Raw genomic sequence first — 16,029 nt, 5'->3', positions numbered from 1 at the left:
TCTACTGCATAGTGAGAAGATCAGGATTCCTCTTTTTTTTTTTTTTTTTAGGATTTATTTATTTTTCTGAAAGAGTTAGAGGGAGAGAGATAGATGTTCCATCTGCTGGTTCATTCCCCAGATGGACACAGTGGTCAGAGCTGGGCCTGGCCTAAGCCAAGAGCTTCCTCCTGGTCTCCCATGTGGGTGCAGGGGAACAAACACTTGGGCTGTCTTCCACTGCTTCTCCGAGACTATTAGCAGAGAGCTGGATGGAAAGTGGAACATTGGACACAAACTAGTGCCCATAATGGGATGCCAGCATTGCAGGCAGAGGCTATACCTGCTACACCGACACCTAAGATTCTTTAACTGAGGACATTTAATATATTTGTAAGGACTTTATAGATAATAAAGTTTCGAGATGAAAATTATTTCCATGGATCTCATGCGTACCCTTTCAGATTTGTAAAGTGAGATATAATTGTGTTTTTAACTTCTGCCTGCAGAGTATTGAAACTATGAATCTCTAAAATGCTTGAATTTCATATTTGTGTTATGAAACATTTAATATTTCCATCTTTAAAAACTTAGTAATTTACCTTGTCATTTTAGTAAGAATATCAAGATTTCTTGAGATAAAATTATAAAATAGAGTACATGATTTTAAAACCTTGCCAATATGTTTAAATCCAAGTCTAGATCTCTGAGTATGGTTGACTGCCTCCTTTTTTTTTTTTTTTTTTTTTTTAAATTCTTAGGATTGGGCTATAAGAATACATTTACTTATTATAGGTAGACTCACTTCTATGTAAACCTACTCCAAATAACATGGTTGAGATACTTTTTTCTCTATTAGATTTTTCTTTTGGTTCTTATCAAATAGATGCATGCTAATTCAGGTAGCTTCTGAATAAGTGTGTATTGAGTACTGGCTGAATTAAGTATTCAGCAATTTATGTTTCATTTACTTAGAAATTACAAGTAATTTGAATAGCCACTGATTAAGGCACTGAAATTGTGGTAAATAATTTTTGTTACTATTATAGCTAATATCAAGTTAAACATTTATTAGATTTATGGGTCGCCTAAATTATCTGTATGGAAACTTATGTAACTTACCTTCCAGATCCTCTAACTTCACCTGCTTCATCCTTGTTTAATGACTTTGGTGCCCTCAACATCTCTCAGAGAAGAAAGGTGGGTGACATTGAAATTTGAGTGAAAGTACTGGGAATTTAGAGGTGATATTAGGATTGTTACCTATGTAGTATCAATTTCATAAGTGTGTGGAGAAAACAATGTTTTGGGTTTTATTTTTTGCCTTTTTGCTTATCCCCTTTCTATCTTTTTTGGTATGGAATTATATTTGAACTCTGTGCATGTAGTAGGTTTTATGTGAAGGGATAATCCTGCTTTTGTTTATTTTCTTTCTTAATGGGCTCTATATTTAAGATAAGATCTAATTTAATGTTGTAGTTATCAACAGTGTGAGCCATTATAGGTATGTAAATAATGTTTTAACTTTATTTTCTGATTGCTTTGCCTAAATTTCAAAGATTATTTAAATTCCTCATTACAAGGCAAACTTAAAGGTTTCAATTTTTGTAATTGGCCCAACTGTTTAAAATGTCTTCATGTTAGACATTTAATTGAATTTTATTTAGAATTGAGTTTAATAGACCATATATAGACTTTGGAAGTATGCTATAAGGACTGATTTCTGACAAGTTTTGGTAAATAGCTTGATGCTTTTGAGTTTTTGTGAAAATCTTGTAATACATAATAATCTAAAGAAGGTGGTTAGGATCAGAAGCACCTGAAGATATTCTGGGGGTTGTAAATCTTCATGGAGTTTAAAGTTAGAAAAATTATTCCATTTTCTTTTGTTATAAAGAGAGGCAAGAAATAAAAGAATATTCATTTTAGGAAAAATGATCAGATGCTTTCACAAAGGATCTGATCAGAGGGTGGTATTATAAAATGAAATTTAGGAAGACGATGGTGGTGATGGTTTATGGTATATGTGTAACCCCAAACTCATTGAGTTGTATGCATTAAATACACAGCTTTTTACAAACCAGGCTTACCTCACTACAGTGATTTAAAAAAAAAATCAGGAAGACTAGATGTTCTCAAGAAGAAATTACATGGACAGTATAAATTACATTAACATTTCATGTACTTTTATCTCCGTTTTAAGATATGGATGTGAACAAAAAAGAATTATAAAATGTTTGTAAGTAATTAGACTTGATAGATTAGAGCATATAGATTTGATTTTATAGATTTTCTTAAAGGCACTCACCAAGAATAAATTTACTCTTACTTTAAATACCTTTTTTGTCATATGTAACTTGTAAATCTGTATGCCAGAGGTGCACCAGAATTGGATATAAGCAGACTCAATGACAATTGAGAAAGCCTGTTAATATGAAAGTAAACAATAAAATGCTGAAAAGCAGGTGAAAACTTGGAAATCAAATATCTGGAGCTATTTAGGGGAAATAGAAAGTCCTTTAAGTTTTTTGGGGTCCTCCTAATGGCTTTTCCTCATTTTAAAATAGTAACATTGGCATTTCTCATGTACACACAGAAAGTAAATGAATACTTAAAGTATTCCTAATATGTGGGGTTGGTGTAATATATCTTAAAGTTGAAAGGCATGATTTAGAGCTATTAAGAGTTATTTTTGAAAAAATATTAAAAATCATTGGATACTCAAAAAGAGAAGCTGTGTGTGTGTGTGTGTGTGTGTGTATCTTAAAGGAAAATAGTGAAAGGAAATATTACTATAAATGTTAACATTTGAAGAGATACTAGACTATATCTTAATGGAAGCAGACTAACAGTGAAATGAGCACTCTGCTGTGATTTTTAAAAAATTTATTTTAACAAGTGAATGATGGGGGGACAGGTAGTGGGGAGATAACCTTCGATCTGCTGGTTCATTCACCAAAAGCTCACAACAGCTGGGGCTAAGGGCAGACTGAAGTTAGGAGCCAGATACTCCATCCTGTGTCTGCCATATTAACCCAATATATATGATCTCCCAGGTACACTAGCAGGAAGCTTGGTAGCGCAGAGTAGCTGGTACTCAAATCAGGGACTCCAGTATGGGATGCAGCTGTCCCAAGTGGTGACTTGACTTGCTGTGTGACAATGCCCACCCCATGATGTGATTTTTTTGAGTACTTGCATCTCTAACTTTGTGACCTTATGCCATCTTTCTAGACTATAATCTTCTGTGTTTAAATGGCTCTAGTAGTTGCTGTGTATCTTTTTTCTCTAAAGCTCAATGATTGTATAAAGTAAAAGCATTCACATGTTGGTTTCTACCTAGAAATTCATGGTTCTTGTATTCATACAACTTTAAAGAACCATATTTTCTTGTCATTTACATTTGAAATAATATGTAGTTTAGTAACATGGAAAGTTTTTCCAGTTGTGGGCTATCTATATAGGAATGTATGTGGATACAGGTTTCATATATTTTTAAAATTGTTAATGGTTGATTTGAGGAGGTTTGAAACATCTTCATGTTAGAAACACTCTTGGCATAAGAGTATTTCATGTTATACGTTATAAAGTGAAGTCATATGGGACTGCCTATTTTTTTTTCGTTGTAGTAATTCATAGTGTCTGTTTAATGACAAAGTGGAATTAACTAAAGATTATGTAAATATATAATTCCAGGTTTATCAAATAGGCTAGAATGATTAATTAGTAGCATTTTACCTCATAATGATGTTGGAGAACAGTGAGTTAGGCTGTAACTTACCATTCTTTCATAACCATTGAGGTAAATCATTTAATAAAAATCACATTGGGTCAGTCCCTGGCCATATGTGCTGCTTTTTGCCTATGAAGTTCTGTGACATTTTTGAGTTCAGAGCAGTCAGGTATCTTTACTTTGTGCTGTATGGAAAATTGAAAAGAACTGATTTCCTCCAATTTGAGACCATATGTGAACTTGCTAGATACATTTGCATAGCAGCATACTAATTAGTGCCAACTTAACCATCTGGTAATTGCTAGGTGGTAGAGAATTCTCTAGATACTAAACAATTTATAGAGAGAAGTTGTTTTCAATGGGGTGTTTGAGGGTGAGGAACACCTGGGGAGAATGTATGCTTGATTATATGTAGTATAGGTAGAAGCATCTATAAATTCTTAGTCTACTTTCTGAGATAGATAAACTAAGAAGATATGGGTGACAGCTTTAGTAGCTTTACTTAATATGTGGGATGTCAAGGGCTGTATTAATTTTGTAAGACATGTGAGGAACTTTCTGAAGAGCTCTGTACTATGAATATATGTCCTAGGGCACTGCTACTTATTGTGTGTCAAGTGACCATTGCTAGTCCATGCATTATTTCTTACTGTCTGTGAGGACACAAACAATTGAAAGCAAACATTTAGACATTTCTCTAACAGTTTGATAATAATGTGACATCCAAATATGTGATCATTGTTTTGTTTATTTTACATAATTATTGGACCATGATGTATAGGAAAAACCTTTAAGAGTGGTTGTTTATGTTGATGTTTGACATTAGAAATATATAATTTGAGGTAAAAAATAACCATTATTTCAAAATTTGTATAATTCTTGGCCAAGGGTGGTGGTTAAGAAATTGAATCACAGCTTTACGTTCTGTAGGAGAGTTAAGCCCCCATCCCCCACGGCAGTAGATAAAGTTGAACACTGGTATGGAAATATTGGTAGGGGAAGAAAAAGATTGAGAGACTTCATGAATTACAAATTGATCCAGGCAAGCAATAAACATTTCAGTTAATACATCTTTTGGGAACAGAGTGTCTTTTTAACAAAGTTAGATGTTGAAATATAGACAATCATAAATGAAGTATTTAGTGCCACAATGTCTTGTTATTGATTTTTGCTAAGCTGTGAGTTTTATGCAAGGCTGTCCGTGATTAAGGCAAATCCCAGACCAAACAGTTTTCAGAATTTCTGTCTTGCATTCTTCCCACTTTTCATGTTTCTGAGCTGTTGCCCTTCACTTTTCCATTTTATTTTTATAGGACTTTTCTATTCAGTTTCTTCACCCCAATAAAGCAAAAATAAATAAATAAAAAGGATCTGGTACCCATCATTTATGCTTCTTTGGTTGATTTATTTTAGTCAGTATGTAGCTTTATGGGCTTTTGCTTTATATTTTAAATTGTGGGATAATAATTTAACATACTTGTACTTTTTTAAGGCTTTAATAGCAAGTTAAATTCTTTGGAGTTGGGAGACACAGATTTAAATCTCACATTTATTTCTTCTATTTCATATTTTAAAGTTCTTTGTTAGGATGAGGGAAGTGGGCTCATCTGCTGATGGCTTATGAGGAGAAAATGGGTGGTGGAAGTCCAGTTCTGGATTATTCTGCATGAGAGAAAATTTCAGTAATAGTACTTTCTTCCTTGTTTGAGTGTAGTTTTGGTTCCGATTTGTACTCTTGTCTAGCTTAAGAGCATATGTTCTTCTCTACCATTTCTATTAGAAAACTTATGATAGATATTTTATATTTTCTGATCAAATGACATTTAAAATTCTTGTAGCGTTTTTGTTTGAAAGTCTTTGAAAGATCACTTTTATGTTTTTACTCTAGCAAAGAATATGGACTAACAAACTAGAGTATTTGTAGAGTTCTTTCGTGGAGAAAGGTAAATTTGAAGAAATCAGTAGAATTATTGTATGCACAATTTGGAATACAGATTCTTTCTTACTATTGCTTGAAGGTTAGGCCCTTTATGCCTATCAGAATTGCAGTCCTGAATGTCATAAACAGTTGTTTTGTTTTTAAGTTCTTTATATATGTTTTCAAAGTAATAATACTTTATTTAGTAATTGGATTTCCAGTAAGCTGTATCAGTACCCTTTACCCATGAATATTATACAGTAATGTTTCTGTGGAAAATATATTTAGAATTCCAAACTAAACATATTCAGAGCTATTTTTCCTCTCCTGCAGTCACTAAACTTCTCTTTACCTCCACTTGCCATGCTGTGCTGGTGGGTACTCTGCCATCATGTAGGTGTGGTTTTAGACCTGCAGTTAATGTGTGGCTCCCTCCCCTTTTGATATCTAGTAGTTACTGGAGTTCAAGTTCCTATGCAGGGGGGCACTCCTGCATGGTTCCTGTATATAGTTTGCTTAGAGCCTCTTAGTGAACTTTATGTCTCTCAAAGAGCAAACAGTAAGAGTAGTAGTAGCCTGTTGGTATTGGATACTACTTAAGACTTTAGGATTTGTAATTGGATGCCAGGAAGTTAGAATTGAAAACCCGTTTCTTCACTTAGTAAACCTGCTATTTACTTGCAAATTGAGAATACTAATATATAGTACTTACTATGCAGAGTTGTGTGGCATACTAAATGAACTACCTTGCCTGGCACACAAGTACTTGGTAAATGGTAGCTGTTACTGGCAGGTAGGTAATGCATTGTTGTTCCAAGCCTTGCTTGGAAGCTGCTAACTATTATTAGATACATATCTCTTGCTGCTTACTTTAGGTCAGGCTGTATTAAAATTGCCTAATGAATAGCTGCTCTGAATATGTCCACCTTTTCTTGGAGGTGTTTGGGTTGCCTCCTCTTCTAATATTAATTTTTTGCCTTTGTCCCCACTAAAACCTCCTGTTAGCTTCTCAAACATGTCTTCACTTTGGACCCTAGCTGGGGTCCTCTTGCAATGTAGTTCAAGAAATATGGAAACTTCATTTTATTTTTATTTATATTGATGATTTTCTGTGTTTCACATAATATGGTAAACTTACATAATCCTTTCATAACTTAAATGTTTTATGTCTTTTAATCACCCCTCCCCCTCCAATTCTTAGAAAAGTACTATCTTGCCCTGTTTTTGGAAGTGAAAATTTTGAGAGATCACATGACTTACCTAGAATAACATAGATAATATTTATTCATCTTTAAGAGGAAAGCAAGAATCTCTCTAAGGACAACATGAGAAGGGGGTAAGATGACTTGAGCTTCTGTAAGGTGAAAAACCAAGAGATAGTGGGTAGAGGCTACTGGTGATACTGAGAGGAGGAAATAAAATGTTAATTAACCTTTTACCTCCCCTTATTTCTGTGATTATCTCATTGTAAATTTCTATGACCACAGTTTTTTTAAACAAGAATACAGATTTTGATGGTTGTCAGACAACCTTTCACAAAAGTTATACAAATTTATATTCCTTCTCATAGATACTGGTTTTCTTAAACACTGGAATATAAAATTTTTCTTTGATTTTTATAGGCCAAAAATTTTCATTTAAATTTGATTCTATTGAATTTCATTTTTATGTTTATTGGACCTTGGTGTATGTTTCATTTCCTTTGTTCATTTTTCTTTTGGACTGTTCTTTTAAATTCATTTCAAGAGCTCTTTGCATATTCGAGAGTCAAACCTCTTCCATCAGATGTTGAAGTCTCTCCCCATTTTGATTTTGATCTTGAATTTCAGTTTTCAAAGTTTCAAAATACCATGCTTACACTGATATTCTTGCATTAAATACATTAAAAAGAATACAATATTAAACTCATCTTTGCCAAAATAACATGAATAGGCTGTAATCTGATGAGTTGGTAATTTTGAGTAAAATTATTTGAATGCATTATTATTTTTATTGCTAATGGTCTGTAGAAATCAGCTTCCCATAGTAAATGGCTTATATTCTTTCTCTTCTCTGCTTTTTAACCAGAAGACTTAAATGTTTTTCCTATTTTAGTCTGTTCTTTCCTTAAAATAAAAAAGTAACATTAGATTGAAATTTATTTAAAAACAAAATGGCTGATAAAGGACTCAGTTTTGAAAGGGTTAATTTTCTTTCTGCTAAGAGTACTGCAGGGTGACTTTCCAGGATTGTGTTGAGATAACAGTATGCTTTGGGAAGAACAGATCAAATTCTGTTGTAACGTTACACATGAGTGATTCAACTGTGTACTCTATATATTTTAATTGGTATTTTATGCGCAGTGACCCCTGTTTTTGTTGAATCAAGAGATTTTTCTGAATTAGGATTTCTGTTGTATTAATAGCTCATGAAAAATTTTGTTTTAGAAGCCTTTTTTTTCCCCCAGTGTATGTGGTGGTATGGTGTTCATTATATTTACATGTGAACTGAAATTTACAAAGCTTTTCTTTATAATACTTTTGGCTATAGGCATTTTATCCTTTTGGGGATTTTGAGTTCTTTGTTACTAATAATGATAGTTTAGTAAGACCATAGTGCATGCGCCAGTTGGACCTAGGAACTAGTCTCAGCCAACTAGTTGGTTAGCTTCTTTATACTCTATGCAGGTCTTTGCATTTACAAAGTGTAATAGCTAGTGTAAGAGCTTGGCATTTGGACTGGCACTGTGGCATAGGGGGTAAAGCTGCCATCATCAGTGCTGGCATCCCATGTGGACACCTGTTCAAATCTCATCTGCTTCACTTCTGATCCAGCTCTCTGCTAATGGGCTGGGAAAGCAGTGGGAGGATGGCCCAAGTGTTTGGGCCCCTGCACCCATGTGGAAGACCTGGAAGAAGTTCCAGGCTCCTGGCTTTGAATTGGCCAGTTCCAGCCATTGTGGCCATTTGGAGAGTGAACCAGCGGATGGAAGACCCATCTCTCTCTCTTTGTCTCCCCCTCTAACTCTTTCAAACAAAAAAAAGTTTTTCTAAAAGAGCTTGGCATTACTGATTGTTGGTCCCTATTTTCTAAGAAGTAGGTTTAAGGAATGAAATATTAAAGGTGGGTTTAGAATTCTCATCCACATTCTTGCCTAAGTTTTAAGGTTACCTTAACCAAACCCATGTAGTCTATTTTATCCCCCCAAATTTGTTGTTCTTGTATTTTTTTTTTTTAAAATTTGTTTATTTATTATTTATTTGAAAGTCAAAGTTAGAGGGAAAGACAGAGATCTTCCATGCCCTGGTTCACTCTCTAGATGGCAACACCATCCAGGGCTGAGCCAGGCTGAGGCTAGGAGGCAGGCATTTCATCCAGGTCTCCCACATGGGCCTTTGAATGAAGACACTAGCTGTTCTTACTGATTTCATTTGTACCAATTAGATTCAGAGAAACATTCACTGATTTACTCCCCAAATGCCCATATCAGCTGAGGTTGGACCAGGCCAAAGTCAGAAGGCTAGGACTCAATCTGGGCCTCCCAATTAATTGAGCCATTTTTACTGCCTCCCAAACTACATTAGCAGGCAGCTGGAATCTGAAGTAGAGGTGACTCCATCCTTGACACTCCAATATGGATGTAGGTGTCCCAAACAGCATCTTAACTGCTGTACCAGATGTTTTGCCTTCACTTAGGAGTTTGTATATGGTCATCTGATGTTTTAACTAGAATAATGATAGAATATTATAGAATGTAGAATAGATACACTTGAATAGCAGGCAAGATTCAGTTAAGAATAGAATCTTTGGAGTCCAACCTTAGGTTTGTTGTAAGATTACAGGCAAGTTGTGGTAATGTTCTAAGACTCACTTTAATCATCTGTAAAGTCATTCTAATTATAGGCACTGTTTCATAGAATTGTGCATATTAACTATTATTAGATATAAAACACTTGGCATAATGTCTTGTGTTTATCAAAGGTTAGTATATTTTTCTGTTGCTTACGATTCTGCAGTTTTAAAGCTTATGTTTACCTGATTCTACATGTGTGTAAGATTATTTTTCATTAACTTAGTTTAACAACTATCTTAGTTTAATTTCTGAAGATACTCTGTGTCAAGATATAACTAAAGTGTATACACGTAAATTAAATTGGACACCTTTTGATAATAAGCAGTAGCATTTTAGCATGATGATTACTTTTGGTCAGCGATTTAAAAAAATGTACTGATAATTACAATTGATGGTTTATTATGAAAATAACTTACCTTTAAAAAGAGAACTTTATTCATTTTCACTCTATTTTAATTACTTTGATGTGGTATTTTATTTTTCCGTACTTTGTATTCTGGTGCATTCTGAAGCAAAAGAATACAAAAAGTTGCATTTTGATGTTCCGGTTCTTGAGAAATTAAATGTGGGGTCCAGTGGTGTGGCCTAGCAAGAGGGTTAAGCCACTTCCTGCAGTGCCAGTGTCCATATGGGTGCTGGTTTGTGTCCTGGCTGCTCCACTTCCCATCCAGCTCCTTGCTAATGGACTGGGAAAGCAGCAGAAGATGACCCAGGTGCTTGGGCCCCTGCACCTACATGAGAGACGCGAAGGAAGCTTCTGACTCCTGGCCTGGCTCCGGCTGTTGCAGCCATTTGGGGAGTGAACCAGCGGATGGAATACTTCTCTGCCTACCTCTGCCACTCCCCCTCCCCCCCATAACTCTGCCTTTCAAATAAGTAAATTTTTTTTTCTTTTTTAAAGAAATTAATGTGGCCTTGTGAAGTTTGAAGAATAGAATTAGTGTTTTATAGGCTTATTAAGTTTTCATAGATAATATTCCTTCAGTGATCTCATAACAGAACTTTAAAAAATGTTTATGTATGTTAATCATGTTTTGCTGTAAATTTAGATGAACTTTTTCATAGTAGTTTCATCTTTTTTTAAAGATTTATTTATTTTATTTGAAAGTCGGAGTTAAACAGGAGAGGCAAAGAGAGTGTAAGCGCAAGTTCTTCCATCCGCTGGTTCACTCCCCAATTGGCCACAATGGCCGGAGCTGTGCCAGTCCAAAGCCAGGAGCCAGGAGCTTCTTCCAGGTCACCTGTGCGGGTGCAGGGACCTAAGGACTTGGGCCATCTTCCACTGCTTTCCCAGACCATAGCAGAGAGCTGGATCGGAAATGGAGCAGCTGGGTCTTGAACCAGCACCCATATGGAATGCCGGCATTGCAGGCAGTGGCTTTACCTGCTATGCCACAGTGCTGGCCCCTAGTGCATTATTTTATATATATATATATATATATATATATATATATATATATATATAAAGAAAAGACTTTTTTCAATTTTTAAAAAAGATTTATTTATTTATTTTGAAAGTCAGTGTTAGAATATGAGAGAGGGAAGGAGGATGAGAGACAGAGATTCTTACATCCACTGATTCTCTCCAGACGGCCACAGCGGCCTATGCTAGGTCTCCCGTGTAGGTCAGAGAGGTCCAAACACTTGGGCTACCTTCTACTGCTTTTCCCAGGCCATTAGCAGGGAGCTGAATCGGAAGTGAAGCAGTTGGGACTTGAACTGGCTTCCATGTGGGATAGTGGCATTTCAGGCAGTGTCTTTACCCACTATGCCATGACACTAGCCCCTGGTTTTTCTCTTTAATATATAGTAATTTGTTTCCATTTTATAGGAAAGAAGAATGTGAAGATACTGTTTTTACTCTTGGAAACTTTCAGATACCAGAGCTCAGACTTAACTGCATTATCACAAAAGTTTTCAGGGTGAGGTTTAGATTTAGGAGGCCCTTCAATGTCGTACTTGTCCATATCTATTTGGTGTGAATACCCCCAAGTAAGCATGAATGATTGTAATGCTGAAGATCACACCAAATGCCATTTTATCTCTAGTTCTTCTGCTTCAACAGGCAGCATCAAAAGCAGTGATACTAAGACAGAGTAACTGTGTTGAAACTGAGGTCAGGGTGTTGGGATCTTGAGATACATCTGGGTTGAAATACTCTGTTGGGTGGAGCTCTGGATCCTGAGGCTAAACCGTTGTGTGGGACACTACCTTCCAGGAAGCAGCCATTATAGGAATGTCAGTTACTATGCTTTTGATTTTAAGAGAGGGTTCTTAAAATTTAGGGTATTGCAAACATTTGTCCTGTGATAAGTTTGTTTCTCCGGCTCATTATTAATGATTAGATTATTGTATATGATGTGTGAGTGGTGCTGTGAGACATTTTGGAGGTGGTGCTGTTTTCAAATTACCAAAAGAGTTTGAATATCGCTTTGTTACTTGATAACTTTAACTACATTTTCTGTATAATCACTGATTTTTATAGGTAGTTGTTTAGTTAGACTGTGAACTTTTTTCAGGAAGAAAATAATTCCAAGTGTTGATTGTATTTCTGTGAAGGTCAGAGAGGCCAATTCTGAAATCTTGAGTGAATTAACACAGTAAATATGTGTTCATTTAGGGTACAAAGCTAAAATAGTTCTAAATTAAGATTGCTAGTCTTTCCTTTGACGTAGTGAGTCTGGAGACTTAACTCACTTGTTAGGAATCAGAGCGTACTTCCCCTAATCTCAAACCATAGAAATTAACTGGTATGGAATGGGAAAATCATTTTTGGAAAGCTAGTGTTTTGTGGGCTTTGAGTAGTGGTTTTAAAGACAGAGTGCTTAGGTCAAACTCCAAAGGGATAGAGAGATATAAGGAGTTGAGGTATCGGACTTAAGGCTGTATCCTTTTTCATCTTGGGAGGTTTGTACCACTAGTTGTTTCTTATCCAGATTTTCTCTGACATTCTAAAGATCTTTACTGCCCAAAGTATCCTTATCAGACCAGCAGCACATTCAGTCTTGGGAGCTCTTTAGATATGCAAAGTCTCAGGCCTTCCTCAGTGTCTACCATGAGAGATTATTTATTTTAGTATCATCCCTAGAAGATTCGTTTGTAAATTACAGTTTGACAAACTCTACTCTGGAATACATTCTGAAAATTTTTAACCTTAAAAATGTTTGTTCAAGCTCTAAGTTTCTTTAATCACCAATACAAAGGATAACACTTTTTTCAACAGCTATCTAATTTTGTTGCTCATTTAGATTTTGTGAAGAAAAATAAAAACCAGTCACTTTAGTTATTTTGAGACTTAAAATGTATGTGTGTGTGTGTGTATGAGAGAAAGAGGAGTAAAGAAGCTAGTTATAGGCTCTGTTGGATATTTTATCAGGAAGTTGTATACAGTTGATGTATAGAAGGTAGAGTAGAAAAGCTGGTTATTATGAGGATTGGCATTTTAAAGTATTTCCACTGCATTATAACTAGCAAGATGGGGCTGACCAGACCATCAGTTATATAGGATTAACAAGGGAATTTGCTATTTTTAAAATAAACTATTACATTTTCAGGATTGGGTAGGGATTTTTAGAAGCTAATGAAAAGGAAGAGGAGGGGCTTGGACCTTATAGAACTCAGAAAGCTTTAGTAAGTAAACATTTCCCTTACAGTTTTGTTTGCCCCTTTTATTTCTTCGTTTTTCATTTGACTTCTCCCTTTTCCTCGTTCCCTTCTTTTCATTAATCGCCAGTAGTTATTTTACCCACCAGCTCTTTCTATAGTCATACTCCATCTTTCTGTTGTAATTGCCTCAAGTTCACATCCTTTACTTAGAGTCATTTGTGTCTCTTTACCTCGAGAACGCAATCTGGAGACATTTTTTGGTTGGCACAACTAGGACAGTGGTGCTACTGTTATCTAGTGTGGAAGATAGGGATGATGATGAACATCCCACGATGCACAGGGCAAAGAATTACCTAAAGTGTTTAAGTGCTGAGATACAGAAACCTTAACTAACACTGTTCCCAGAGTTTAGTGATTTGTCTGCCTGTTTGTAATTTCGCTCCCTGATCTCTCTGCCACACTGCCATATTACTTACTTTCTAAATGAAATCTTCCCATTCATAAGCTTTCAGAAATTCCACTTTGCCCATGGTTTGAAGTACAGGGTATAAACAAATGTTTTTTATTGCTTTCAGTCTTTTGCAGTCAAGCCTAATCTGATGATATACTGAATACCTGTCATTTGTTCCAAATATCACAGTGCCCTTATGCTTTACATACACTTTCCCTAGCATATAATACATCTCTCTCTGGTTGTTCTTGTCTAGACACACTTATGTTTCCTTCAAAATACTGCCAAGCATTTGCCTTATTTGTCAGGCTGTTACTTTTCTGTATTCTACAGAAAGCATTTAGCACCTTGATTTTATGTTCATTGTTACATCATCATAAGCTGTTTTGTTACATATTGTCTTACCTACTAGATCATGTTCTCTCTTTGAGGGATAAGTATGTATTTTATTCACCATTGAATTCCTAGTACAGAGAGCATTTTGTGATAAAAAATAAGTTCTAAAATGTTTAGTTGAAAACATATTTAATGGGGTTAATGATAATTCAAATTTGAAAATTATCTTACAGATGAGATAGTGCTGTAATTTATGTTCTAGGCAGTGAAACTATCATGCTTTCTATTGCTGCCATCTCTTCAGATGTCATTTTTGTCCTTGTGCTTATAATGATAGTGATACCTTGGGTCTTTTCATCATCATACATGCATACATACAGTTATTATCATCATGTATATAGTTTTATATAGTTATATATAGTTGTACTTTAGAGTTTAATCTCTGGCTATTTATTGAAAAAACCTTATATTTATAATGGCACATGTTTGGACATCTCTTCTACCTAAAATGAAAAGCCTAGGAATAGTTGGGTTTTTGGGCATGGGGTAGAGACAAGGGTGATGAATTCCTCTTTGGAAAAAAACAAGAAACATCATTATATAATGACAGCTGTTGAGAAAGGAGGATCATATGTTAGATATATTTTAAACCCTTTTCCTATGTTACTTAATGCACTACTATGTAGAAAACAAATTGTAAGCCGGCGCCGTGGCTCAATAGGCTAATCCTCCACCTTGCGGCGCCGGCACACCGGGTTCTAGTCCCGGTTGGGGCGCCGGATTCTGTCCCGGTTGCCCCTCTTCCAGGCCAGCTCTCTGCTATGGCCAGGGAGTGCAGTGGAGGATGGCCCAGGTGCTTGGGCCCTGCACTCCATAGGAGACCAGGAAAAGCACCTGGCTCCTGGCTCCTGCCATCGGATCAGCGCGATGCGCCGGCTGCAGCGGCGGCCATTGGAGGGTGAACCAACGGCAAAGGAAGACCTTTCTCTCTCTGTCTCTCTCTCTCACTGTCCACTCTGCCTGTCAAAAATTAAAAACAACAACAACAACAACAAAAAAAACCAAATTGTACTAACTGTAATACCTGGGTTAAAAATGGGTCTGAATTTGAAGTCTCAGAATTACAGTAGATTACATAAAGGAATAATTTTATTGCATTCATATATATGAGTAGGTGTTCTTGTATAAGCCCTGTTTGACAGGTTATGATTTTGTTGGAATATTTTCTAAAATACAAATTTTATATTATCGAAGGCTTAATGAAGGTTATATTATTCTTAATGTATTCATATGTCAAAACCTTGATAGTTGTCTACTTGAACTCAAAAACATGAGTTTCATTTTATATTCTTTCCAATGAGATATATTACTAGAAACAAGTTGTTTTAAACCACTTTGGCGTGTAATGTTCTTATGAATCATGGAGAATGCATGATTATTCATACCCATAGCAGTTTCTTCTGATACAGAAGGTAACTAGGTTGATCCAAGACAGCATAAAAGTGGAAATAGTGTAACTTCATTAAACTATTAAACTATTTAATGAAGTTAAACTATTTCCATTGCTATAACTGTTGATCAGGTAATGTGGTTACCTTTCATAATGCCAGGTTAATTATTTTGACCCTCTTAAATTCCAGTATAGAAGAGGCCCACTTGTGGGGAGAAAAATATAATTTGTGTAGGGTTATTTGCAAGGTTTTTGAAATTTAGAAAGCAAATGTTCAGGTTGATTTTCTTTATACTAGACAATTTTTAAAATCCATGTTTGGCTGTGAGAACTTTCAAATGTTTCAGTGGTCATGACAGAACCATAATTATACATAGATTTTCTTATTGAGGTTTTAAATTAGATAACTTTTTACACATATATCAGTATTCCTTGAAGGGGCAGATTATACACAAGCATAACACACAAATTCCCTGTAAGATACAATTTAGTGCAAATTGTAAAAAGATGGTGAAAACTCATTACATTCCAGGTTTAAAAGCGCTGCTCACCACTGTTAAGATGGTTTATTAACTTTATTACAATGTTACCCAATGATTTCATGATTTTGGACAGTTTATTCAGTAACAAATTACTAAGATTTAAAAGACCAAAAAGGTTTGTGTTATTGTTACTTTGTTGCTTTTACTTTTAGTCTGAAATTAATTTTTTTCCATTGAGTACC

At 35.3% G+C, this 16,029-nt stretch overlaps 1 protein-coding gene across 6 annotated transcripts in view; it reads left to right on the top strand.

Annotated features, from left to right (window-relative positions):
• The window catches only part of PAN3 (poly(A) specific ribonuclease subunit PAN3), a 153,698-nt gene that overhangs the window by 33,337 nt on the left and 104,332 nt on the right, over nt 1-16,029 (top strand). For all 6 annotated transcript variants that reach the window (XM_051834118.2, XM_008275215.4, XM_051834122.2 and 3 more), the window contains exon 4: nt 1,109-1,179. In XM_051834118.2, coding sequence (XP_051690078.1) covers nt 1,109-1,179 — 71 coding nt within the window. The remainder of the gene's footprint in view (nt 1-1,108; nt 1,180-16,029) is intronic.

This window comes from Oryctolagus cuniculus, chromosome 9 (genome assembly GCF_964237555.1).
Source record: "Oryctolagus cuniculus chromosome 9, mOryCun1.1, whole genome shotgun sequence".
NCBI classification, from domain to species: domain Eukaryota; kingdom Metazoa; phylum Chordata; class Mammalia; order Lagomorpha; family Leporidae; genus Oryctolagus; species Oryctolagus cuniculus.
This window is presented reverse-complemented; position numbering and strand designations above follow the sequence as displayed.